Source organism: Synchiropus splendidus, chromosome 17 (genome assembly GCF_027744825.2).
Source record: "Synchiropus splendidus isolate RoL2022-P1 chromosome 17, RoL_Sspl_1.0, whole genome shotgun sequence".
Lineage (NCBI taxonomy): Eukaryota > Metazoa > Chordata > Actinopteri > Syngnathiformes > Callionymidae > Synchiropus > Synchiropus splendidus.
The window spans coordinates 13,643,871-13,669,617 of NC_071350.1; the positions used below are offsets into that span (position 1 = coordinate 13,643,871).

Here is a 25,747-nt window from a genome sequence, read left to right on the forward strand (position 1 = left end):
CTGAGGTCTGGGCTTGTGCGGTCGCGTGCACCTCGGTGATGCAGCTTTCCACCGCTCACTGAAACATCAAGACGCGCGAGTGTTCCGCTGTCAGGCCGAGTCACGTGACCCAAGTGGGCGGAGACGCAACCGTTTTTTTTCTCACTTCTGCAGCCTTGCGAACGTGCATCGGACGCCATGATTGTCACGTGACGCGCCCTCACCAGATTTACATTTTTTTTTTTTACCTGAAATTGATTTTTTTTTCCGGGTTATAAGAGGGGAGGGGTGTTGTGTGTGTGTGTGGGGGGGTGCCCACCATGAGATGAATGGAGGAGAATGAGGGGTGGCTGAGTGGGGTGGGGGGCTCATCAACCTGCTTCTGACTGCACAGCGGAGGAGCCGGTGCAGATCAGGAAGTGTGTGTGTGCGCGCGCGTGTGTGTGTGTGAGAGAGAGAGAGCGAGCGAGAGAGAGAGAGCGCGTCTTTGTGTTTTATTTCGTTCTGCTGAGGAAGCTGACAGGAGGAAGTGAGGAGCCCAGACGGGAGCAGCAGCGCTGAGACGGAGCTCGCGGACGCCTGTCATGGGGAGGGAGGAGCGGCAGTCGGCCGCCGAGAGGAGCGGAGGAGGAGGTGAGTGCCGCTGAAGGACACGGCGGGGAGGAGGAGAATGGCGCCGCGGCCTCGCCGACAATGAGGCTTCGAACCTTTGTCGCATTTCATCACTGCCCCCCTCCACCCCTCCTCCCGCCGCTCCTCACGGTCCCGGCCCGGTTCTGTTTCGGAGCGGGTGGTGATGGAGGAGGAGGAGGTGCAGTGATGGAGTGATGGTCAGTGACCTCCATGATCAGGGAGGCGAGGGGGAGCAGACAATGCTCTCCTCCTGCTGCTGCTGCCTGGGTTTATGAGCAATGATGATGATGATGATGATGATGATGAAGACATCAGACTCTTACATAAAGCCATGTCTCTCCCCTGGTGCTCTGCTGCTGTCACTCCTGGTCATCATTTCCAGGGGCGGCTCGGAGGATCCAGGGGCCACGGGCCCGGGGCCAACACATGTTTATTGTCTTTCATTCTTGAGGTGCTGTGACTGGAGGATAGCGCCGATGGTTGACATCAGCCTGCAGCGTTGATGCTGGCTGATGTCACACAGTTCTGTGACCCCGAACCAAACATCTTGTGGAGCGACAGCCAACACGCCGTCGAGATCGTCGCAGAGTCTCATGTAGGCGATGGGAATGTTCATGACGCCGGTGCCTGAATCTCACTCAATCGTTTTTGTTTACCTCTACAGAGGCGCTAGCTGAGCCTCTTGTTTACATCCACGGAGCTGCTAGCTTAGCTGGACGGCTGTCCTCCTTTTGCTGCCTGGATTGATGACATCATCATGTCGACATCACCCACTCCAGCATGCAGTCAGCATCGCTCCCCCAGGCCTGTTTGCTAAAAGCTTTTTTTCTGTGTCACCAATAAAAGCACTTGCCATTTACCAAAAAGCCCTGTGGGGCGATCTGTAGCGACCGGACCGGATCAAGTGTCCCGCTTGATAGGGCGAGAGAACAAGGTCTGTTTTTGAAGTGATGATGTAAGAAACAAGGCCGGAATGACGAGTCCGGTTCCCAGTGTTGTGTCACGTGTGTGTGTGGCAGCGACAGGACCAGCGCCGGGACGGTGCGCCAGCGTGAGGGTGGGTGCTGATCCAGCTGTGATCCAGTTTCAGACTTTGGTGCAGAGGCTGTGAGTGGGGCTGAGGAAGCGTGTGGGGTCAGAGTTCACTCACTGGAAGTGGATCAGGACAGTGAATGTCCGGAAAACCAGGAAGAAATGTTGCTGTGTGCCGCTGGAGAGAGACCAGCCAGTCACACACACTTGCACAGAGGAAGTGATGCAGCAGACAATGGAGCTGGACGTGCTTCTGCTTTGCTCGCTGCAGTTTCAGGTCGGTCGGTTTCTCACCAGAGGAAGTTCAGCTCAGAAGAAGACACCACTTCCTGTTTGTTCCAGCACAGTCGTCGACGCTTCCTCATCATGTCGCGCACAACTGTACTTGTTCACATGTGCGTGATGAGTCATGGAAGGTGTTGCGAGGGTTTGACGTTGGTGTCGCCGTGGTGCAGCTGTGGTGGTTTGGGGTCGGACTGAGGGCTGCACTCCACATTAATACACTTTTACTTCCAGAGTCTTGACTGCAGCGCGGCCCTGGATCAATAGTGTCAGACTGATGTGAGCAGAGCAGACGGTTGGTTCTGCTGCAGCTGCTTCAGGTCTTCGTGTGAGAGGAAGTGAGCTGAAGTGACGTCAAGCTTTGCGATTTGACTCGCACATGGGTTCGGCAGAGCTTCCTGTTTTGAGTCTCGATGACATCTTTTCGCGGGTCACGCGTGGGTTCGTGCTAGCCATGTTGCCACTGAGCTCCTGACCTGTTGTTTGTGTGTCTGCAGGTTCTGCCACACAACCTGGTGGGCTAGGTCTCTGGTCCGTCCCTTTTCAGACCCAGATATGAGCCCTGATCCCTCACTAGGATCCACATGCACCTGGACTCGCACCTGGACTTGCCTGTGTGAGGCAGAGCGGCACCTTCACGCCACCCTTCCTAGCAAAACAGCGAGCAGCACCAAAGGTTGACCACCTCCGGAATGAGATCTGCCGAGGCCTGAAGACCCCGACCTCCCAGCAGCGCCAGTGTCAGGAGTCAGAGCCGACAACATGCAGTCGGACGATCTGTTTGTCCGGAAGTTTCGCCGTCAAAACGTGCGGCCGCCCATCGCCACCGTCAACTTCGACCCCAAGCGAGAAGGCGGGGTGGTGGAGTGGCCCCCCAGGAGAGATGCGGACAATAAGGAGAGTCTGACTCCCAGCCGCGCGGGCCTGAGCCTGCGTGCTGTGGGCCGGGGCCACATCATGCAGCGCAGCAACAGCGACGTGACTTTGGGCGACCTGGATGGCGGGAAAGCGGCGGGAAAGACGGCGAGGGCTGGAGGAGAGAAGGCCGGGGGCGGAGCTCAGGGGGAGTCCGGCCTCGGTCTGCGCAGGGAATACGGCAGCCTGTCGTCACTGGAGCGACAGACCCAAGTGCAGGAGGCCGGTACAGACAGTCCCCTGTCCCCAAATGCCCTGCGCTTCAAAGACCCCTTCCTGCTGCTGGGGCTGCAGGGTGCCCCACCTGAGCCTGATGGCTTCTTCCGAGGTCTGTCCGCCTCCACAGGGGACTCCCCAAAACCTGCCAAGCCGCCAAAGCCCGAAGGCCTGAGTAAAAAGTCCAAACCTGTGACCCCTCAGGTGCCACAGCCGTGTCCCTATGATGGTCTTGGGGGCGGAGCCTGGGTCAGGAACTTTGCCCACTACGACGTCCAGAGCATCCTGTTTGATCTCAGCGAGGCTGCCACCAACAGGGACAGCATCGGGAGGAAAAAGAACATCACGTCCGGGGCGTCGGCCGCGTCGCAGCTGCGGCCCGTCTCGCAGCCGGCGCCGTCCTCACCCGCCCCCGCCGACGATCTGGACCAGGCCTTTATGTTGGATGAAGGCGACGGCAACGACAACGAGCTGCTGCTCAGCTGCCCGCACTTTCGCAATGAGACGGGAGGAGAGGAGCAGGCCGGCTTGGGCCGGTCCTGGGGCCGGCGGGGGCCTTGGTCCAGCCTGAGGACCCCTAACGACGCCGTCTCCGTTCTGGAGGAGCCGCGAGAGAGTCACGTCCAGCAGCAGGGCAAGAGCAACTACTTCATCGAGCACGCCGACCTCGGCGCCCACTACTTCCGAAAATACTTCTACATGAAAGGTTAGTGACCTCGGACCTGCTGTGGTCCAGGGAGGCTTCTAGAACCTGGAAATTGGGTCAGTTTCCCGCTCAGTTCAAACAAGTCACCGGGCTGATGTTTCTGGTTGGATCTCATTCCCAGATCATCAGAACTTCTTTGGTATCGACGACCGCCTCGGCCCAGTGGCCATCAGCTTCCGTCGGGAGGAGAAGGAAGGGTCCAGCGGCGCTCAGTACAACTACAGGATCATCTTCCGAACCACAGAGGTGAAGTGCTGCTCTGAGCTGCGGCCGCTGATCCGGCCCCATCTGACCGCGGGTGTCGTCCACAGATGAAGACGCTGCGAGGCTCCATCCTGGAGGAGTCTGTGCCCTCAGCTGCGCGCCACACCACCCCCAGAGGTCTGTCCCCCAAGAGGCTCCTGGAGTTCATCATGCCTGAGCTGAACCTCCAGTGTCTGCGCCTGGCTTCCAACTCGCCAAAGGTCCGGGACACCTTGCTGAAGCTGGACGAGCAAGGGGTGAGGACAGCGCCACCTACTGACCCACCTTCAGGACTTAGTGTAGTGGTGTCAGGAGGAGCTTCAGGGCTGATGATGCTAGTGCAGCGTAGCAGTCCAGTGAGTGAAGAAGTGGTCCTCTCTGTGTTGTAGCTCAACTTCCAGAGGAAGGTCGGCGTGATGTACTGTCGGGCCGGCCAGAGCTCCGAGGAGGACATGTACAACAACGAGAGCTCCGGTCCGGCTTTTGAGGAGTTCCTGGACCTGCTCGGCGAGCGTGTCCGACTGAAGGGCTGGGAGAAGTACAGGGCCCAGCTGGACAACAAAAGTGAGTCCCAGCTGGCTCTGGATCTGTGTGTGTGTCTGCCAAACTTCAGCTTCAGCTTTCTGCTCTTCTCCGCCTCAGCCGACTCCACGGGGACTCACTCGCTCTACACCAGGTACCAGGACTACGAGATCATGTTCCATGTCTCCACCATGTTGCCGTACACGTCCAACAACACCCAGCAGGTGAGTCCAGTAGGTTCTGTGAGGTCGTCTCACACCTCAAGTGTGTGTCGTCCAACAGCTGCTGAGAAAGCGACACATCGGCAACGATATAGTTACCATCGTGTTCCAAGAACCGGGGGCTCTTCCTTTCACCCCGAAGTCCATTCGATCTCACTTCCAGCACGTCTTCATTATCGTCCAGGTGCACCAGTCCGGCGCGGACAACACCCACTACAGGTCTGAACCTCCTGGCCGCTGTCACAAGTCCTGGACCAGCGTCCACTTCTGAGTGAGTTTAACCCGTGTCTGGTTCTGGTTCCTCCTCAGGGTTGCTGTCACGCGGTCCAAAGACATTCCCTTGTTCGGCCCGCTCTTCCCCAAAGGCGCCCGCTTCCCTCGCTCGCCGGCCTTCAGAGACTTTCTCCTGGCGAAGGCGGTCAATGCCGAGAATGCTGCGGAAAAGTCGGAGAAGTTCCGTTCCATGGCCACACGTACGCGTCAGGAGTACCTGAAGGACCTGGCGGAGAACTACGTGACCACCACGCCTATCGACTCCTCCACCAAGTTCCCTCTGCTCTCGCTTGGAGGGAAGCGCAAAGACAAGCAGAAGGGCGTGAAAGGAGCGGAGCTGCACAGCGCCGGGGCGCTGGTGTGGGCGGTTCTGGTGCCGGACGCAGAGGTGGAAGACCACAAGCTGCCGTGTCTGCTGGGCGTCTCGGCCGAGTCAGTGGTTCTGATTCAAAGGTGCAGTCGCAGGGTGGTCTTCAACTGCTCCTGCAGGGATGTGATCGGCTGGAAGGCGTTGACGGAAGTGAAAGACGGGGGGCCTCGCCTGGACATCTTCTACGAGCGCGGCGAGTCCGTCTCCATCCACATGACCGAGAGCCAGACGGAGGACATCCGGGAGGTGGTGCAGCGGCTGGAGGTCTGTTGGACTGTCTCCCCCCGGTTCTTCTCAGGTTCTCACGGTTTCTGCTCCGCTGCAGTTGGTGACCCGGGGCTGTGAGGCTCTGGAGGTCACGCCGCTGCGCGACGGTGTGGGTCAGCCGGGCTTCCTGATGAACGAGGAGGGCTTTGTGACGGAGCTGCAGCGCTTCTGCTACGCAGAGAGCGGCGGCCTGCAGCTGTGGGCCCGGGTTGTGCGGCTGTGTGGGTTCTCTCTGGTCCACCTGGGCACAGAGGAGCGGACCCGGCTGCTGCGCACGGCTCACAAGATCCACATCACCGTGATCCCGCCGGACGAGAACGGGAAGCCCCGCAGGTGAGCCAGTCTGGGTCGTGACACCTGGAGGAAACCGCAACATCCCGTCTGAGCACTTGTGTCACGCAGGAGCTTCTCTGAGCTCTACCAGAAGGCCATCAAGGACGCGGAGTGTCAGCCGGGGGAGGACCAGTCCAGGGAGGCCTGGGTGGTGGACGAGGCTCCGGAGGAGGAGGAGGCCAAGCCGGAGGAAGTGTTGGACATGATAGAGGTCCGGGAGGAGGCTGAACCAGAGCCCTCATTGGTCCCAGATGAAGGTCACACTCTCTCGCCGCCGAGTTTGCCGCTGCTGCGAGCGACGTCGCTGCAGGAGGCGCCGGACACCCACAGCCAGGACATCAGCATCACCCGCAGCTTCTCTTTAGAGAGGCCGTCCATGTTCACCGACACGTGTGAAGGGTGAGGGGCGGAGGAGACACAGGCGCCCCAATCTCACCTGCGCCCACCTGACCGTCCACCATCTCCCCCTGCTGACAGGCATGTGTACGACAACGTGGGGGGCAGAGTGGAGCGTCCCATCTACGAGAACGTTGGTGAGCTGAGAGACACCACGCCTGATCTGATCCGGGCGGTCAAACCCAAGATTCAAGTGGAGGACCAGCAGGTGAAGGCTAGGCCGCCTCTCAGACCCACACGGCCTCCTCTGACCTCTCTCTCTTCAGGTCCTCGGCTCAGAGGCGGGTGAAGACAGACCCTCAGCGAGCGATTCCCTGTCCGTCAACTCCCGACTGTCCAGCTTCGACCGAACCGAGAGAAACTCTCGAGCGCTGAGTCTTCACAACTCCATCACAAAGAGTATGTTTTTCTTCACCCTGTTGCCGACACTCTTCACACATCTTAACAAAGGCCTTTTCACTGTTGATGTTCTTCTTCTTGAGCCAGTTTCGCACCATAGTGGTCACCTCTGTCAAGTTTTACTAGCTTGTGGGGAAACAGCGCCATACAGTGGCGCTTCTTTGTTAGTGCGCTCTGCATTCCAGTTCGGTTTTGTTGGTCTTCACGTGTCAAACTCGCGTCCCGGTGACGAAAGAGTCTCATTCTTCTGCAGTTCTGTCTGAGACGACGGACTCCACGGAGGAGGAGTGGCAGTCCATCGCAGACCTGGCAGCCGCCTGCCGCAGCATCTTGGAGGCCTTGTCCCGCGAAGGTCAGCGATGGCCCTCGACCTTTGCGATTAATTTATTCATTGTTTCATTGGTTCATTCTCGACTGTAGACCGTAAATCTGGAGACGCCGCCGGAGCCGACCAGGTGGATGGACGGCTGAAGGACGCGAAGGACAGGTGGGTTCAGAAAGAACCCAGTTTCTCTCTCTCAATGCTCCTCTCAAACGTGCATGTGTGAGGTCAGTGACCCGTGCGTCCTTGTCCACTGCAGCGACTCTCCTGGCCACCTGGAGGAGAAAGTGTCTCAGCTGGAGTCCATGCTGAAGAAGCTGCAGGCCGACCTGCAGAAGGTGCGTGACGTCATCCCGCTTCTATCTAGAACGTGAACTATCCAAAATCTGTGTCCTCTGTCTTTAGCGTAGACCTGAGACAGGAGTTGTGGAAAGTGAATTCTGACTTCTGCCCCCCCTCCCCCTTGTCTCCTTAAAGCCTGCGCTCTGTCGCCCCCTACTGATGTGAGAGACGGCTCTGTGTGCTGTTGTGCCGCTGTGTTTCAGGAGAAGGAGGACAAGGCCGTGCTGCAGGCCGAGGTCCAGAGTCTCCGCCAGAACAACCAGCGGCTCCAGGAGGAGTCGCAGAGCACCGTGGCCCGACTCATCAAGGTGACCGAGCTTCTCTGCAACGTCAATAAGCCTTGCTAGCTGGACCCGGCCAAGTGGGGACGCCCCAAAACCTGGAGCGGAACTGTGAACTTGTTCCCAGCATCCTTGGCTCTGCAGCCTTTGTGAGTGTGTGAGTTAGTGTGAGTGAGTGCACCAGTGGTACCAGGACTTGTCCTCCTTTGAACTTCCACCACGACGTCTTGTAGCACCGGACTGGGTCCGACCCGGACAGACTTCTAAGTTTGCATTAGTCGAAACATCAGCAGAAACATTTTCGGGCCGGACACGCAGCTCTGGCTCGGCGTCGGTCCGAAGCTCACCTGTGCACGCTGGAGTCCGACGGACCGCTCTTCCCCCAGTGCCAACAGAACCAGGCAGCTTCTTCTGAGTTCCTGTGGAGACTTTGTTTGGACTCACTGTGAATAACCCGGTACCAGCAGAAGATCATCGTACAACTTCAATAATGTGAAGAACGCGTGTGCGTGGGCGCCCCCTGCGGGCCGACACTGCAGACGCGGGTCATGTGACCAGCTGTTAGTCCATAGATGTTTAGACTGTAGAAGGTCCAGCATGAGAATGTGAAACCAGACGTCCACGTCTGAGCGTGTAACTTATTCATCGACAAACTGTAACAACCTGGGGTCATGTGACCCGCCCATCACCTGATCAGAACCGTTATAAGTCACCAGAGAGTGAATGAAAACTGGACCACAGGTGAACCGGGTCGCGGCTCGGCCCGATGTCAGACTCATGTTCTGATCAATAAAACCTCGCCCACAATCGATCGAGTGTCTTCCTGCGTCTAAATAAAGTTGTGGAACGTCTCGCCTGGGTCCAGACTGAGGCTGGTGTCTAGTCACTCACCAACGCCGAGTCAGGAATCCAAACAGCATTCAGCAGAAACGTCAGCAGTTTATTTCATCAGTAACGGAACAGTGTGGACATCCCAGTGGAAACGACACGCTGGTTCAACGAAAAGGTCTGAAGTGGAGAACTTTAACACTGATCAGATATCGAGGAGAAAGAAACGTTCACGACCGACAACAACGAAAAAAGGATCATGACACAAGTACAGTAGTCGGGCAGGTGCACTGTACGGACGACGGAAGTGGCGCTCAACAGCTCCACCTGCAGGCTGTGAGCCTCGGCTGAAATGTCCTCGCGGTGCGTTCACTGGCGACAGGGTTCTGTCCGGGCCACTTGGGTCCTCCGTACGTGGGTGCGTGACCTGCGCTAAAGTGCAGACTGTCGTTGGTGAGCTTATGTTTTTAAACTTCATTTTACCTTCATGAAGATTCACACTGTGAGCAACAGCAGAGGAAACCATTCACCGATTGTTTATTAAATAAAGCCCTTCCATCGACGACAATCCATCGGTCGCTCTGTTCACTGCGAGGACTTGTTAGCTAAACATGGAATCAACACTGCTACAGTAGTTGGAAATGCTAACTTTACTTAGCATCATTTAAAAGATTGGAAACTTGATCAGGAAAAACAAAGTGTTTAGCAACTTGGTAACAGCCAAATAAATAAACCAGATAAAAGCCAACCTTTTCCTCACGCAGTGTTTAGTGTTGAGCTAGCCGGGCGTAAAGGGGCAGGTGAAGTAGCGTAAATAAATAGAGCCGGTCGCTCACAGTGTGAATCGCGGAAAGCTTAAAAAAGTGTCAAAGATGGCCGACGCCGCCGGCTGACCTCTGGGTTTTAGCGGGAAAATACTCGCGTGAATGAGCTCCTTCAATTGCACAGGTTTTTACAGGCGTTAGTCCGGAAATGCGTTGGCACTGGAACGACCTGTGGGGGACGATCACGCAGCGTTTTGAGTGTTAATAAGAATAACTCGAGTACATTCGTGGTCTCCGGCTGAGGAGCTAATACAGTACGGCTGTGAGGGAGCGGGAGGAAGCTTCGATGGGACCGGCGCCACCCTGTGTTGGGGAAGGTGGCGGTGTGGAGGGGGAGGGTTGTGGGGGGCGTCCCACTTCATCCTTTCACAGCTCGCTCGCAGAATCCACTCACAAGTTCTTGGCACTTTTCGGAAACGTTTAAAAAAGCCAAACCATAAGAAGTTCCTCGTCGCTGCCTCCAGTGGCGGCGGCGCGTCACTGCGCGGGGCTCTCCGACCGCAGCGCACCGATCACACTCTGGATGTTTTCTTCAGGGACCTGTGCAGCGACACACAGGTCGGCGGTTAGTCTGCGCTTCAACCAACACTGAACATGTGGAGAAACGGAAACTTCAGGATCGAAAGTTGAGAGATGGTTTTGTTTCTTTAAGGAACGCCTCATGTGTCATATAGATTTTACACTTAGGTCATGTGACATGTCTCAACTTTTCTTTTTGTTTTTCACCTGCATGTTTTCTGCCCACTTTTTTACTTTGTGTCAATGACTTTTTCTAGATTTTTATTTTTCACTCAAAATATTTTTATTTCTGAGTCATTTATTTTGACATTGACACATTTTTTTAACTAAAGAAAATAAAACATTTTAAATAATAAAATAAAAATAAAATATAATAATAAATAAATAAATAAAAAATAAAGTTCTATACAGTAAAAAATATATAAAAAAAGAAAAAAAATGAGACTGTGTGAGAAATAAAAAAGAAAACCAAATGATAAATAGTTAATAATGTCACCGAGAGCTTGAGAGTCACTCACCAGAGCGTGGTCGAACTTGAAGGTGCTAATGTAATAGGCCGGGATGTCGGCGGTTGCCAAAGGTTCTGAGATCTGAGCCACGATGCCGCACTCATCTGGGAGCAGAGATGGAAGTGTTGTCATCTTGATCTGGGACGTTGGCAACAATGGCCACTGGACTCACCGAATCCCAACGGCTGCCCACCGATCCGGACCATTTTCCAGAGTTCGCCGGACGCACTGGTGAAGAGAACGTTGTTGGGGAATCTGCAGGAGAGTTCGGAACGTCAGCAAAAACGCCTCAGGCGGCATCACTGAAGCTGCATGCTGTTGCCTAGCAACAGTACTGCACTCAAAAAAGGGGCTTTAGGGGGAAGAAAGAGAGAGGAACCTCTGAGTGGTCTGCTCGTCCATCACCAAAGAGATGTAGCCCTCGATGAGAGAGAAGGAGAAGAAGCGGATGTGACTGGAGTCCTCGCTGGACGCCGCAGAATCTTTGGACCTGAGGCAGCAGAGTCACAGCAAGTTGGTGAGGAACACCACCGCAGCGACCGTGGAGCTCACCCTCCAGAGTAGAACATGACGTCCATCAGCAGCGTGGCCACGGAGGGGAGTGTGTCCGGGTCCAGGCTGGTCACGCAGAACATGTTGCTGGGGCTGGACAGGGGGTGGATGATGGGCCGGGGGACTGCAGGGGAGGGAGAGCCTTTTATTTTGAAGTCCTCCCCTGGAGGAAACGGCAACCCACGTGCACTCACCCAGCTTGGGTTTGACGAAGCCGTTGGTGACCCCGAGGTCGTGAGCCGCCACCGTCTCGCCGTTCACCACTCGCAGCAGCGTGAACTCGGAGGACAGGGTGTGCATGACCAGTGGCAGGTCGCGCTCTCGCACCTGCAGCCAGGAGACGGCGTGAGGGAGGTGTGACCAAGCGTTCCCAGCGGAGTCACGTGACTGTGACACAGCCAGAGGTTCGGACAAGAAACCAGCCACCACAGACTGAGTTACAGAAAACACCCCGAAGTTGGTCCTCCAGAAAAGCAATAATAAAACTTCCCAGAGCTGCGGTGAGGAATTCTGAAAGTGACGCTCCTCTTTCCCAGGCGGATAATCTTCGACGTGTCTTAAATATGTCGTGTTACCATCGACTCAGACTCACCAGGATGAAGTCGGTCTGGTACGTCGACAGCATGAACACAGAGATGTTGTGGTCAGCGAGCGGTGCGATGACCGACTTGGCGATCTTGGTGACTCCGATGGGCTGGGAGTTGGAGGCGTTCCCGCTGCCCGAGACCACGTTGAGAGCCAACCAGGTGGCATCCGCCACGCTGATGTGCTCCGACTGAGGCAGCTCTGGAAGACAACATCCGAATCACACGCGGACTCCTCTGCACACAGGTGAACACCAGCGCTGACATGACACAACACACACCTCTGTATAAACACACACGTCACCAATGTAGAGACAACACAAGAAAAAACAAACACATGATGCACAACCCTCTTTTGCCAAACCACACCCCTTCGCTCAAGCAAACACACATGGAAGTAAAACACACACCTCATACACAACAAAAACAGAAACAGCCACCATCACAGAGCTTTTTCTGCTAGGGATGGGTGATAACTTATCGTACATGATATACCACCAAACACAATCTCCACAATGACAACTCTGCATCTCACGACAAATTCGATAAACACATGAAACACTCACTGCATTGGACTTGCACACGTGAACATGATGAGACCATGACGGTGATGTGTGACAGTTGTGGAGAGCGTGGTGGACTTCGGTTCACGATTGTAGTTTTAAACTTATTTTTAATTAAAAGTACGAGTGAAATCTTCAATAAGGCAATGAAAAACAACCATTTTAGGAGAGAAAATTGTGAAAAGGTTTTTCATCACACAAGACAAAGGACAGTTTTTTGTCCATATTGCCCATCCCTAACAACCACCACACACCAAGAGATCACAGCACTATGAGGCAAGTGTGAGACACACGCCGCTGTTAGTTTCTCATTATCTTCAGCAAACACTGTCACGTCTCATCCTCACGCTCCCGGGTCAGCGGGAGAGATACCTGCACCTGTTACATAACAAACAGCCGCCGGTCTCCGTGGTAACCAGGGGAGCGTGTGATGAGTCGACTTCACCTGGTTAATGAGCCAGTGTTCAAACACGGAGGGCACGTCCAGGTTACACAAGTCCCCCCCCCCAGTGGCTTCATGTGCCGTCACCACGGCAACCTCAAATGAAGAGAGGCCCACCTTTGAAGCCCTCCTCGTCCACGATGATGGTGTAGTCCTCCGGAGTCTCCGTCAGGCTGAAGAACTTGCATCTGAGGAGGAGGAGCAGGAGGTGGAGGGTCAGTTTGGACGGAGCAGCAACAGCAGACACTTGGTCACATGACTCGCGCTGGACGAGCCTGGTCACATGACAGGCCCTCCAGGTGAACACGCGCTCGTGGGGCAGGAGAATCTTCACGAAGGTGTGAAAACCAGCAGCTGCAGCTGCTGCTCAACACCACACCAACACTTCAGGTCTGCTGCGGTGTTGACGTGAAAAACAAGTACCGCAACACTTGCACCATGGAAGGAGACCATTGGGTGAGACAATATCAGGTGGGTCAGACGGAGAGAAAGTGTGAGGGAGAGACCATTCACAAGCCTCAGCTAGATTCCACCCAACACAACCATGCTGCTGCTCAGTCACATGGAAGCTCCGGACCGGACCCTCCGGACCAGACAGGACTGAGCCAGTTGATTCACTCAGGAGCTTCACCAGGAGCCAGGACGGCTGGTGTCAATCAATCGGTATTGATCGCATCACCAGCGCAGCTGAGATGGTGAAGAGGTGAGGTTTCTCCAGAGCTTCCGTCCAACACACAGCACAGACACCACACTCACAACACGATCAGGACTGGACCACAACTTTGACCCGGAGTTGCTACTGTAGGACCCACTTGACCCTCTAGAACCGGAACACAAGAAGGTCAGAAACGATACGGACAGTGGAGAGATAACACTGTGACACCCAGCCCCACCTCTGGTTCCAGAAAGGGTCCACAGGTGGACCACACCGTTCAGGCCCTGCCCCTCTGTCACTGAGCCCCGGATTCAGTCTAGAAAACAGAGGAACTGCCCCCGGTTCTCTGACCACTGCAGACAAGTTCGGAAGCTGTTTACTGCGAAGCTCGTGGTCATAATGTTTCGGCTTCTCGGCGGACGTGTTGACACGCGCGCGCACTGTTTGTGCACACGCACGCGCCGGTACAGAAGAAGCTAAAGTAGCTTCAGCAGCGCAGCTAAGCTAAAGTAGCGGCGCGCGGCTGTTGACAGTCCACAAGGCTCGCGACACAAACAGCTTGTTGACGAGTAAACAGGAAGTGGCTCACCTGGTTCTGGAGGCCAGGAAGGCGAGTTTGATCAAAGCGTGGGTGCAGACCTGGATGCCATCTTTCTCGATGCTCGCCACTTTCAGGCTGTGCTCGAGGATATGGAGCTCCATGTCGCCGGCTGACGGGCCGCTCAGTGTCCAGCCATGGTGCGAGTACAGGCCGGAGGAGAGGAGGAGGAGGGAGAGAGGAGGATGGAGGAGAGAGAGAGAGAGAGAGACGAGCAGAGAGAGGTTAAAAAACACAGCCGCTGCCGAACCTGCGGCGCTAACGCTAGCACTTCCGGTGGAGGACCTTCGCATTAAAAGCCCCTCGGGGACGAGGCCGGTCAACGCGTTTCAGAATAAAACACCCGACTGGGACTCTCCATCTTTACTGATGAACAGTCGTCACAGTAAGCATCAGCATTACAGCTGTAACGTTTGACATCTGCATTCAAACAATCAGAACTTTGATCACGTGACCTCTGACATTGACAGAACTTCCTCGTGAAGTTCAAAAGTGTCATGAAATCTAGTCCCAAACACGGGGCAGGTGCGAGCCGCAGTGCCCCCCGAAGTCAGCACCCGCCCCCTCCACATACGCCACTTTAAACAGGTTCGTGATATGATTGGATGGTGCTTTACGTTTTTGTGTCGATATTTTGTGACTCCATGCTTTTTTTCTGAAAGCCCAACCGGAACACGGTGTGATTACATTATGATGCACTTTATAGGCTGACGCGCTGTTTATATACTTTTCTCTCGAGTGATCAATGTAGTTGAGATTCACTTGGTTGAAGAAGACTTCTTCTTAATTCAGCGCATTTTGCGACTCATCGACACGTTTTTATATAAATGAAAATAACTTTTTGTAAAAAAAAAACAGTTTCATGTTTAATAAATCCAAGCGCTGAACAGTTCATATTTTATTCCTAAATTAAATTAAATTTCAGTTGGAATTATTATTAATCATGTGTTTATTCCATTCAGTCGATAAAATCGAACTTGTTCCACCGTGGGAGAAGAAGTTTGCCCCTGCACCAGATGTTCAGACGTGTGGCAGCGCGCAGATCCAAATTAAGAATCAGCCTGAAGAGTGTGAACACACTGCACCTGAAAACAGCTGAGTCAGCAGCCTTCAAGACAGATGGAGGAGAGTGGAGCGATGGATTGACTGGTTGTTAACAGGAGAGAGGAGGATGAAATGGATGAAAGAGTCACAAGACCGATGGAAAGATGTTAAGAACGGGATCAAGACAATCACTGTACAGAAGACACATGATGAGGAGAGAAATAAAGAAGCATGGAGGGGTTGTAGCGCCTCCTCACGCCCCCCCCAGGTCAGGGATTTGCGTTTACTCATTTGTTGTCGCTCCTTTCTTCAAACCGTGAAGGTCCTAGGTTCAGCAGCAGAACCACATAAAATTTCTGATCCGTTTCCTCGTGACTCAGATGAGGCGATGTCACATGACCTGAGCAAACACCGATATCACGGATCAGCGACTCTCAAATACCACGGACTCTTAAGTATTACGTAACCTCGGCAGTTCAGGCTCGCAGGAAAACCTAATCCAGAACCAGAGCCGGAGAGAGATGGCCCAACCAGTCCTTGGTTCCTGGGCTGAGCAGAGGTGCGCCTGAAGCTCTGGTGCTCACATCTTGGTGTGAAAAAGAGACAAATCAGCAAAGGATAGATTTTATTCACATCAAGTCCAGAGAGTCGACATGGCGGCCGAACAGGCAAATTCAGGTACAAAATGTTAGTCCAGGAGAAAAAGACGAGCGACAGCAGCCGTGAGATCTTCAGCTCACGTCCAGTTTCAAACGGTATCAAACAGGAGGCCGAGTCGTTCACCCACAGACCAACCACAGATGCATGCAGGAGTCTAAGAACAAGTCAATCACACGCGGGTCGTGTCGCGACAGTCGGAGAGGAGGCGGAGCCCAACGCTGGGATCGAGGTTTCTACAGGGATTCAAATCGAGTGTGATGACGTCGTCATTCAAACATGCGGCGAGGCTAGAACCGTTGCAGGAGGTCACCGGACGAGGGCGCGGGGGTCATGCGGTCCACGTGACGGGAGACTCAGAAGTGTAAACATGCAGGAAACCAGTGATCTGTTGCCAGGTTTGCTTCAGTTCCATGAAGGAACTTTACTTTCCCAGCAACTTGACTGTACCTGTTTGTCAGGCCCCGTTGCCATGAGCGAGAACTCAAGCTCCGTCATCCTCCAGAGACTTGCGGTAGAGCCACCACGGTCACAGCAGTAAGGCCTTAACAAATCTTCCTAGCCGAGTCAGAGGAACCAGAAACTGTTCTGGAGCCTTCAAGCTTCATGTCAACCTTTGTATGAGGAGAGTGGCGGCTCTACTCTGGGTTTCAAACATGTGACTCAGCTACAATGTGTCTGTAACCAAGTCCCAGTCGACCCTTCAACATATAGAGTGAAGGGTGGAACAAACCAGTTTCCAGTAAATCATGTAATTTAGCGACAACATTCCAACAGCAGGAAACAACAAGAGAACTTTTCATCGGGCTGTTTTTTGGAGGAGAATAAATAATGACACAAAACAAATCGACAAACCGTTGCATGTCAGATTCACCTTCTGGCCGTGCAGTGTCTGAAGTTATAACGTCGCAATATTAGTAAACAACGTTGCGATTAAAAACGTGTAAACAATTGCACCCCCTGGTGGCAGTGATGCAGAACTGCAACATCAAAAGCACATTAATGTGCTGGTGGAGCAGCAAACGTATCAATAAACATCATACATTCGTTAGCTTCACGGATGAAGGGACATGCTAGGTCGTATTTTCAACTTGCATAAGAACATGGCGATGATCACGGGGTAAAGGTTTCGCGACAGGAAGTTACATCCGCAGAAGTTTAACAAAACAAGCAGTGAAAGGTTCGTACAAAAACCATCACCATTAGCGTCCATAATGCTGTTGCTAACGGTTGAACAGCCGCAGCCTGCGTAGCGCAGCACAGGCGACAGCAAGATGCTAGTAACGTGTCTCCCATTTTACGATGTTTCAACGACATTAACTTATTTAAAAAAGAAAAGAAAACCGAAAGGTCTTCAAATCAAATGGAGAATGTTGGAAGCAATAGAATGAAGCAATAGAATGAATGGGCTGCCTCAAAAACATTTTTTTAAAACTCATGGGGTTTGTGTGTAGCTTGCACGGATGAATCCTAAAAACTGGAATAGACGACAGAAAAAAACGGGCACAGAACGTGACCAATAAATCCAAAGAGAGACACATTAGGGAGAACACGCCAGCAGCCGTGCTATCGCTATGAGCGCTTGTTAGCAGTGTAGCCACAGCAGCAACTCATCTTGCCCTCAAAACTTCCTGTCGCCAGAACATTCAGGTTGTTCCTAGTCTGGACAAAAAGAGTTTACATTCTGTGTGAGCTCAACACCAGCGAGCGTCCGCCACCAGAACAATGCGCCCTTGTATCGTCCGCTCGGATGACGTTTGTTCTCCAGCAGCAAGCTAGCACGCGGCGCTGAACAAAACGCTGTCTGATGTGGCTAAGCTAACTCCAAAATGCTACCTAATGAGCTGACGTCAGTTAGCTTAAATTTGTCGAGTCATTTTGATCTTAATTTCCGAAATATTCAATGATCTTCAGATAATCTGAAGTAATTTAAGACATTATCGGTCCAGGAGTGAACATAATTCTTGTGTTTGTTTGTAACATCACCTTTTAAGTTTGATGCTAGGTCGCTAACTAGCTCCTCGTAAGGTCGATAAAGTTTGACATCATGAAACTGCAGGGTTGTTTAAAGCGAACTGACAAACGCAGCGGATGCGTATTTCGTTCGAGCTGCTACGGCGACATCTTCAGTCAGAAGCTGGCTGTTGAGAAACAGATCCAGAAAATGTTGCTACATCCTCCGACACAGCCGTCCGTCACCGGATTTGAAGAGACGCCACATGAGTTCAGATGAGCGAAGAGTCGCTTGAATATGAGCGAAGAGTCAGCGATGACTGTCAAGAGCAGCTACTGAGGGAAGGCTGAAGTTCAGCGACGGCTTAGAGGTGCCGTCGCTCGCAGGTTCGACAGTTCGCACATAACAATTTGGCAGGATTGAAAATGTGAAACGACTCGCGAGGGAGCTCTTGAGCATCTTGAGACACTCGGATCAACAGCAGCGTCCGACTACTGATCGCGATTCGCGCTTTGGATCTGCCACCGACTTTAATGGTCGACATTTTGTTTTGAGGAAAAACATATTGAAATATTCTCGCACTCAAACTTTCATTCTATCAGGCTGTGAAACGTTGCTGCTGTCCATCATCCAGTAGAAAGTGAACTCCTCTCCTCCAAGAGATGGGGTGCAGTGCGCCCCCTGCTGAACAGGTGAAGCCTAACACAAAGTTTCAGTGGAGCCCTGGTGACGGGGGCAGCTTCCAGTGACTGCGTTGGATGTGGGGGCAGGTGGAGGGACCATGGATGAGAGCGAGAGGGGGCGCCCTCATTCGTTCAGCGACCCCGGGAGCTCATTGGTCAGCGTGTGCCAGCGTTCGATTTTCTTGTCCTTGTTTTTGAGGCAGTCGAACCAGTGCTTGAGGCGCTCACCGTTGGCGTTGATGCCCAGAGAGACGCCGCCTGAGGAGGCCACGCAACAACGGTCAGACCAACGCAACAGGTCGCCACGTATGTGGCGCCACCTACCGATGAAGTCGTTGGACTTTCCGATGTCGTAGTCCCACACCGTCACCTCCAGCGTCTTCTTGGTCAGGTCTGCATATTTGATGTCGTAACAGAACTCCTGCCACAACAACAAAAACAGGCCGTCAGTGATGCTGTGGACCAGGGGGCGGAGCCTAACCCAGAGGCTCGCACACTCAGCAGCAGAGAGGTGAACCAGCTCATGAGCCACCTGATGAATCTTAATGAAAACTGAGGCTGCCGCAACCCGAAAGGTCAGGAGGTGATGGAGGGGCACGGAGGAGAAGAATGTCAGAGGGAATGTCAATGTCGCCTCCGGCCGGCCGCACTGACCGTCCAAGGGCCGCTGAAAACATGTTTGGGAAATTGTTTTGATGGCGGGTCGTCGGGAGGACAGGAGCAGGCGGTCGCCATGGTAACAACAACCGGCCCAGGGAGGATTCCTCACAGGCGATTTCTCGACACAGACACGCACGGTGACACTCTCAGGCTCTAGGTGGGGCTGGCGAGCGCTAGTGGATCTCTAAAACACACTTGGTTTGGCAAGAATTTTGTGGTGATTTATTAACATGGCACACACACACCCTCTCTCTGTCTCAGACACACACACACACCTTAGTCTTCCTATCTTAGTGAGGACTGTCATTGACATACACTGCCATAACACCTTCCCCATCCCAAACCTGAATCAGGACTCTGAACCTAACTGAAAACCAGCTATAATGACACAGTTCTTTTGAAGTCTTCATCCTCAAATTGAGGTTTGGACCTGCGGGGACCGGCAAAAGGTCCCTACGAAGACATGAGGTCCCCACGAGGATAGTGTGTTGTCAGGAATTGGTCCCCACAAAGCAGAATAAACAAGCCCAAACACATACAAACACACGTTAGTCTTCCTACCTCAGTGAGGGCCGTCATTGACATACATTGCCATAACCCTTTCCCCAGCCTTTCACCTTGAAGCTAACCATCTAAAACAAATGGCTAAACTTAACCTTTACTCTGAACCAAACTAAAACCCAATTATAACAACCCAACTATTTTGTAGCGGACCGGTCAAAATGTCCTGACTCTGCTGATTAAAAACTCATTCAGGTTCTCAGAAAGATAAAAGTACACACACACACACACACACACACACACACACAAGAAAAAGAGGTTTTACCTCGTTGAACTCAGGATTGAGCGTTTTCTTCTTCACAGCTGTTTTGTGCTTTGACTTTTTGTTCTCGTCGGGCTTCAGATACCTGGGAGAGACAAGAGGAGGAAGATCATCTCACAGCTTTCAGCCACAAATCACAACAAATCCGGAATAATCCGACGCTGCTTGTTTCACGTTGTTTATGGAGCTGGTGGTAAGTACAGATTTGGATATTCAGAAACGTGGCGAGGAGAGCTCAGACAGCGAGACCTCACGATGGACCTCCTACGTCAACCTAGATGGAACCAGGAACAGGCTCAGAGAGTGTTGGAGGTCAGACCACGGAGGAGGTTGAAACGTCATCAGCTTACATGACATGAAGGCACTGAGACATGAGGAGGGAGTTCAGAGGTCAGAAGCTCAGACCAGAACAAGACAAAGCTGAAGAGAGACTATGTGTTTGTGAACACACCACCGCATGTGACCTTTCGTCTCGTAACACAAACATGAAACCCGCGCCTCTCGCCGGCGCTCCATCTGTCCGACTCATTCCAGGAGATGAAGCTCAATTTGTCCACCAAATATTCTGACACCAGCAGCAATTACCGCCGTGGTCACGCTCTTCTATTTCCATGTGCTTCCAGTGAGCTGGGGGGAGGAGGAGGAGGAGGGGGAAGCTGCTGAATTGTTGTCACCTACTAAAACAGTCACTTTATTTCAAACGTCTCGCTGGGAACCAGTGGACTTCAGGAGTGACTCTTTTGGGGCCGGGAGTCACAGTGATGACTCGGCGACTTTCACTTTCGCTTCTGTGAGAGAAGTGATGAGGACCAGCACCTCCAAGTCAGAAGCTAATCTTCAAGTCGCAGCCTTCCTTTGACCGCTCAGACTCCAGAGGAGCAGCAACTGAAATGTGAATGGAGTGAGTGCGATATGCTAGTGCCCAGTTCTCCGCCTCTTAAATAGTGCTGCTTTTCTGACTCAGAAAACAGGAGGAAACAGGACGTCGGTTCAGCTTCTAAGAACTGACTGGGGTTGTGGAGGGAGAAAACAAATCCTTGGTCATCAGGTGAATCTATTGTGCGAGTCCATCAGGGAGACTCTCAGGAAGCCGGGAGATTGTTGCCAGCTCCTTTTTGTTCTGGAAGCGAGCGGGAAAATTAATTGCGCCTCCGTTGCTGGGCCCGGATGAAAGACTCAGGTAATGTTCAGTGTGATAAATACGACTTCAAATTGCAGCGTGATAAATACGACTTCAAATTGCAGCGCCGCTCCACGTCGGGTTCCGGCTGTCTTTCATGTCTCTTGTAATCGCAGGAAGTGGAGCCGCTGCTAATCCGGCTGTCCAGAACCTCGGCAAAAAAAAAAAACGGTTCCACAATGACGGAGAGAATCGCGGCAACAGATCAACAGGCGACGGCGATTTCTGTTTTTCTTGGAGACTAAGAGCGACCACCAGAGCCTGGTTTTTGAAGCCGGAAGTTAGCGCCTGAACAAAAGCCAGCATGAATAGAAACAAAGGATGAAGAAGCTGGATTTGTTTCTGAGTTGAATTTAGAAATTTTGCGGTTGAGGAACTTGTGGCTCTGCTTGCAGAGCATCCTGGGACCTTCTAAAGAAGCAAGTTATTTCAGAAGAAACAAGACGCTCATGACGGAATCCATGTCTGTAGCTGGAGAAAAACATGCTCGGACCATCTCAGGTCTCATGACTCTCAAGCAGGTGTGACAATGACCTTAGTGTACGGTGGCCAAGCTGGAGGGAGATGTTCGCTGTAAAAACATCAAGCAAAACATCTCCCAACTGTGGTGGAGCTACCAATGCTAGTCTCATGACAACCAGAGGTTTTAGCTAGCTCCACAGCTCGCGTCTATTTCAGAGTTAAACATCTTTGCTGAGTGAAGGAGTGTTAGCGCACACTGACGTTTTGACGTAGGGGTCGGAGAAGCCGTTGGCGTCCATGGCGGCGAGGTGAGCGCAGCGGATGATGCCCACCACCAGACAGGACTTCTGAGTGTTGTACTTGAGAGAGATCATGATGCGTCCACGCTCCTCCAGGGACTTGTCCTCTGTCTTGTTCACCTGCGACAACACAACATCCATTTTAACACAACGACAACCTCAGCATTCCACCCTGCCTTCACTCTCTTCTTCACCTCCCTCAGTACTTGGGTAAAGCACCACACGTTTTATTTTATCTTCGACATTTTATATTCACAGTTTTCATGTCATGTTTTAATGCGTTTCTCCTGTCGTATTAATTTTCACTTCTCCAGAAAACTGAGATCGTAATCTGTTGTTTGAGGGATTTCTCTGATCACAAACTGCTTCATGGCTTCCGAAGAACTGCTCAGGGAAACAGTCGGAGTCGCGGCAGAAGATGAAACTTAAGTGACAGTCGACAGAACGTGCGGCAGCAATTTGCCGCCTAATCTCCGGCATGATGGGATTTCCTCGTAATCTGTGTGCCTGTTATTAAAACCACATTTCCACTTTCTGGAAACGTCAATTCTCACAATCACTAAATTACATTTTTTTTTGAGTCCCAGAAGGAGGAAACTGCCACGTCCGCAGTGGAGAGCCTTTTTTGTTTTCTTCAGAGCGGCGGGGGGTTTGACGGAAGCAGTGGAGGGAGGGAGAGGGAGAGAAAGAGTTGGTGGCATCATCAGAAAGAGGCTGAGGAGCTTCGACAATCTTTCTTTTTAAAAAAAATCATTTTCTATTGTATTGTTTGTCACCCTTGGATTTCCTTTTTTATTTTTGTACCGCAGTAAAAATCATATGAGAAAATGTTACTGACGCTACAGAATTAAACTGGATCACTGACACAGGAATATGGAATTTTCAAAAAAACACAAAATGAATAATAATAAAAATATCCATATTATTGCAAAGAAAATGTGATAAAATAATTAGATATATTATATGAATATTTAATGGAGTACAAGAATGAATAAATAATTTCACAATAAAATCAAAATGGTGGGAGAAAAATCCAAGGATGGGAGGAAAGCGGAGTGCACAGAGGAAACAGACAGAGCGCACAAGCCGCGCACAACATGCTGCTGTGTTTGTTCAAAGGCTGATCGTGAGTGACAAACTGGAATATAAATGCAGATCATGGCAGATAAAGAACCCAAAGAGCGTTTGAGGAACGGGTGTGAAGCGACAGCCGCAGAACTCTCACGCGCTCCTGTGTGAGTGAAACCATCTAATCTGGTGTCAGGAGAGAACCAGCGGGCGTCAGGTGTTGGTGTCGTCGCCTCAGATAATCAGATTTGTGTCACAGAGGTTGACTCGGATAACGCCGCTCGCCTCGCTTCCCTTCGCAGAAGCAGACTCTTGAAACACAAACCTGTTTAAAACACCCTGAGGTTTCCACCTCACTGGACCTCCACAATAACCTTCTGGAGATTGCTGCTCACGTCAAAACATGAAGCTGCTTTACACCTCACGATGAAGCATGAAGCGCCTTGACTGAGGTTGGATGGTATTCAAACCCTCAACCTTCTGATGAGGAGACTTGTGCTACACCAAAAGACAAACTTCACAAATAATTGTCTTGGGAGTGAACAGCAGGAAACACTGGTTGCAGAGCCCAGCGATGAGAACTGGTTTCCTGTACTGTCCAGCAGGTGTCACTGCTGTCCTGTCTAGTTGAAACGAGGCGTCTGTCAAAGGAAGATGATGGAGAACCTGGACCCCTTCCCTCTCAGCTCCTCTGACTCACCGGCAGCTGCTTCTCCAGACAGTTGTTAAAGTTCTTGGTCTGGTTGGGCTTCAGCTTCTTGAGAGGGATCCGAGTTTCACCGATGAACTCGTTGTGACGGAACTTGTCTTCATCACACACTGAGATCCTGAAGGAGGAGGGTGGGGGGAGAAGATGCATATGGAGAGGAAGGAATGAAGCCGTGGGTAGGATGAGAAGGAGGAGCAATGGAGGACAGGAAGAAACATGGAGGAGAGGAAAGGAAGAGAAGACAGAGTGAGGAACATTCAGGGAAGCAGAAGAGTAGGAGGACAGGACAGAGAGATGAGGAAAGAAAAAAGGAGGGACAGATCAACAGGTAGAAATGAAGGGTGGAGAGGAAGAGCAGCAGGAGGAGGTGGAAAAGACAGAATTGTAATTTAAAAAAATCAAGACCTTTGAAACTCACAATCACACACACACACACACACTCATAATGGAAGTCAATTACTGGACTCCCTCTGGACCGGCGTTGCTGTGGACTCTGCGGCGGTGACGGCATGCAGCGTTGTGTTTGTGAGGACGGCCAGCTGAGTGTGTCTGCTGGCGACGGCGGGGACAGGTGGTGCTCAACTCACATTTCAATTTACTCCGAGAAATGAAGTGGAAACGAGGAGCCGTCGCTCTCGTGCAGCCTGATGCTCTGAGAACATCTCATCCACGGGTGTGTGTGTTTGTCCAGGGGGGAGTGTGGAGGAGGAAGAGGAGGAGGAGGAGGGGGGGTGAGCAGCTGACCTCGACGCGGTGTCTGTCGAGGAATTCAGCGGCCGGAACATCCCGATGAGTGAACGACCCTCATGACCTCGGACATCATGTGATCAATGAACTGGACAACAACACACCTCCCACTCACATGTGGAATCCTGTCGCACAACTTTGCCACAGAAAGCCAACACCACACCACAACTAAACAATTCCCTGAACATGACAAAAAATACTCACACATAAATCATAAATAAGCTTTGTGGAACAAAACTACAACAGTACATCAAAGACGCTCCACAGCAACTCACAATTGACAAGGTGAACGACAACAAGGAAAACATGAAGACAAAACTGAGCAATAACGTCTGTACTTGTGTTCCAGCATTTCCTATTAGCAACAAAGCTCATGACGGGCCGCTGTGATTGGCTTGTCTCAGCAGACACGCCCCCGGCAGTGAGACAGGTGAGGCCTCCTACCTGAGAGTTTTGCGGACCATGTCCTCGTCTGTGATGCCGTAGTAGGTCAGGGTCTCGCTCCAGACGGGGTTGAGGGTGTTGTGCAGCGTCTTGGTACGAAGTTTGTTGGCCTAGAACACAAAGGCAGATTGGACACGGTTACACAACTACACACAAACTCAACACATTAAACTGAACAACACAACTAAGCACTGTCAGGACAAAACAACTGCTAAAGCTAGCAACAAAGCCATTTTAGAAACACAAACCCTGAGTTAAGCAACGCAGGCACGGACCTGTCAACACAACCACACATGACAAAACACCACTCGAACACAAATTCAATGGAATTGATTCAATGCTCATGACGTTGACTTTGCGGGTGATTCTCTAGCCAGAGTGCAGCTTGACCACTGGACAACACCTCCACACACCGAGGCGACTTTAGATCCTGAGCCAAGATCACAGCTGAGGCGATGAGATTTGGAGGTGCTGATCCTCCAACTCACAGAAGAAATGTGGCATGACACGAGAGCTGTCGCTCACTTCCAGGCAGAACAAAAGTGAGACGAACGCCTTTTGTTGTGCAGACGAGGCGAACAAAAGTTGTCAGTCTTTTGTGGAGCGAGAGCTGATTCTGCCGTCTCCACAAATGTCAGTGGTGTCGACCAGAAGATTTTACATTTTGCTTAATTGTTGTTGCGCCGCCGCGAGTCAAATCCGGTTTCCAACGCTCCGCCGGCGAGAGCCGTGAGCCGGAGTACGCGAAAACTACCACAAGCCAAGACGGCTCAAGTTTCGGGCATTCCCTTCAGGCCGGTCATGACACAAACCTCAGGTGAGTTTTGGGTCGTGAAGGAGCCAAGTCTTGGATCAATACGGACTGGGCAAGAGCATAAGGTCCAGACATCAATGCCCCTCAGCTCAGTATCCACAGCCCAGCGGTGCCGTGCGACGCTGGGTTCAGTCGGGTCCACGCTATTAGCTGCTGGAATTATTTACCAGTCTGACAGCTCCACGGCCCATTGTTTATCTCGGCATCAACAGAGGAGCATGTGCGCTCACACACACACAATTCGCCTACAAACGTAAACAACCTTCAATTACTTTTCATCCTCAATCACTGACCAATCACAGGCCTCCAAATCCCCCGTCGCTACAGGGAACCCCCAGACACTAGAGCAACTCGTCAATTCACGTGTTTGTGTTTCCGTCTGCAACATGTGTGTTTA

General features: G+C 52.1%; 3 protein-coding genes across 5 annotated transcripts in view; 1 reads left to right on the forward strand and 2 right to left on the reverse strand.

Moving 5' to 3' along the window:
• Window positions 1–350: 350 nt before the first annotated feature.
• zmp:0000001168 (signal-induced proliferation-associated 1-like protein 2) lies at window positions 351–9,439 on the forward strand. The gene is made up of 16 exons (XM_053847182.1): window positions 351–612; window positions 2,424–3,763; window positions 3,885–4,009; window positions 4,075–4,263; window positions 4,396–4,570; window positions 4,649–4,752; window positions 4,811–4,968; window positions 5,059–5,656; window positions 5,718–5,992; window positions 6,062–6,391; window positions 6,470–6,596; window positions 6,655–6,787; window positions 7,041–7,139; window positions 7,208–7,274; window positions 7,369–7,447; window positions 7,655–9,439. The coding sequence occupies exons 2-16, from the start codon at window positions 2,689–2,691 to the stop codon at window positions 7,796–7,798; spliced, it is 3,678 nt and encodes a 1,225-aa protein (XP_053703157.1). The 5' UTR covers window positions 351–612; window positions 2,424–2,688; the 3' UTR covers window positions 7,799–9,439.
• On the reverse strand, window positions 8,652–14,071 carry castor2 (cytosolic arginine sensor for mTORC1 subunit 2). Of its 2 annotated transcripts, none has more exons than XM_053847183.1 (9): window positions 13,798–14,071; window positions 12,671–12,741; window positions 11,557–11,750; window positions 11,159–11,291; window positions 10,965–11,088; window positions 10,792–10,902; window positions 10,585–10,667; window positions 10,422–10,516; window positions 8,652–9,972 (listed from the first exon to the last, which is right to left on the reverse strand). In XM_053847183.1, the coding sequence occupies exons 1-9, from the start codon at window positions 13,908–13,910 to the stop codon at window positions 9,862–9,864; spliced, it is 1,035 nt and encodes a 344-aa protein (XP_053703158.1). In that variant the 5' UTR covers window positions 13,911–14,071; the 3' UTR covers window positions 8,652–9,861. The 2 variants fall into 2 exon arrangements, with proteins under 2 accessions (XP_053703158.1, XP_053703159.1); XM_053847184.1 differs by having other exon boundaries at window positions 8,652–9,924; window positions 13,798–14,069.
• A 1,373-nt stretch (window positions 14,072–15,444) lies between these two features.
• The window catches only part of doc2b (double C2-like domains, beta), a 56,076-nt gene continuing 45,773 nt past the window's right edge, over window positions 15,445–25,747 (reverse strand). For both annotated transcript variants that reach the window (XM_053848106.1, XM_053848105.1), the window contains 6 exons: window positions 24,537–24,646; window positions 23,337–23,463; window positions 21,531–21,688; window positions 19,631–19,712; window positions 18,469–18,565; window positions 15,445–18,402 (listed from right to left, as the gene is read on the reverse strand). In XM_053848106.1, the coding sequence (XP_053704081.1) occupies window positions 18,269–18,402; window positions 18,469–18,565; window positions 19,631–19,712; window positions 21,531–21,688; window positions 23,337–23,463; window positions 24,537–24,646 (708 nt within the window). In that variant the 3' untranslated portion in view covers window positions 15,445–18,268. The remainder of the gene's footprint in view (window positions 18,403–18,468; window positions 18,566–19,630; window positions 19,713–21,530; window positions 21,689–23,336; window positions 23,464–24,536; window positions 24,647–25,747) is intronic.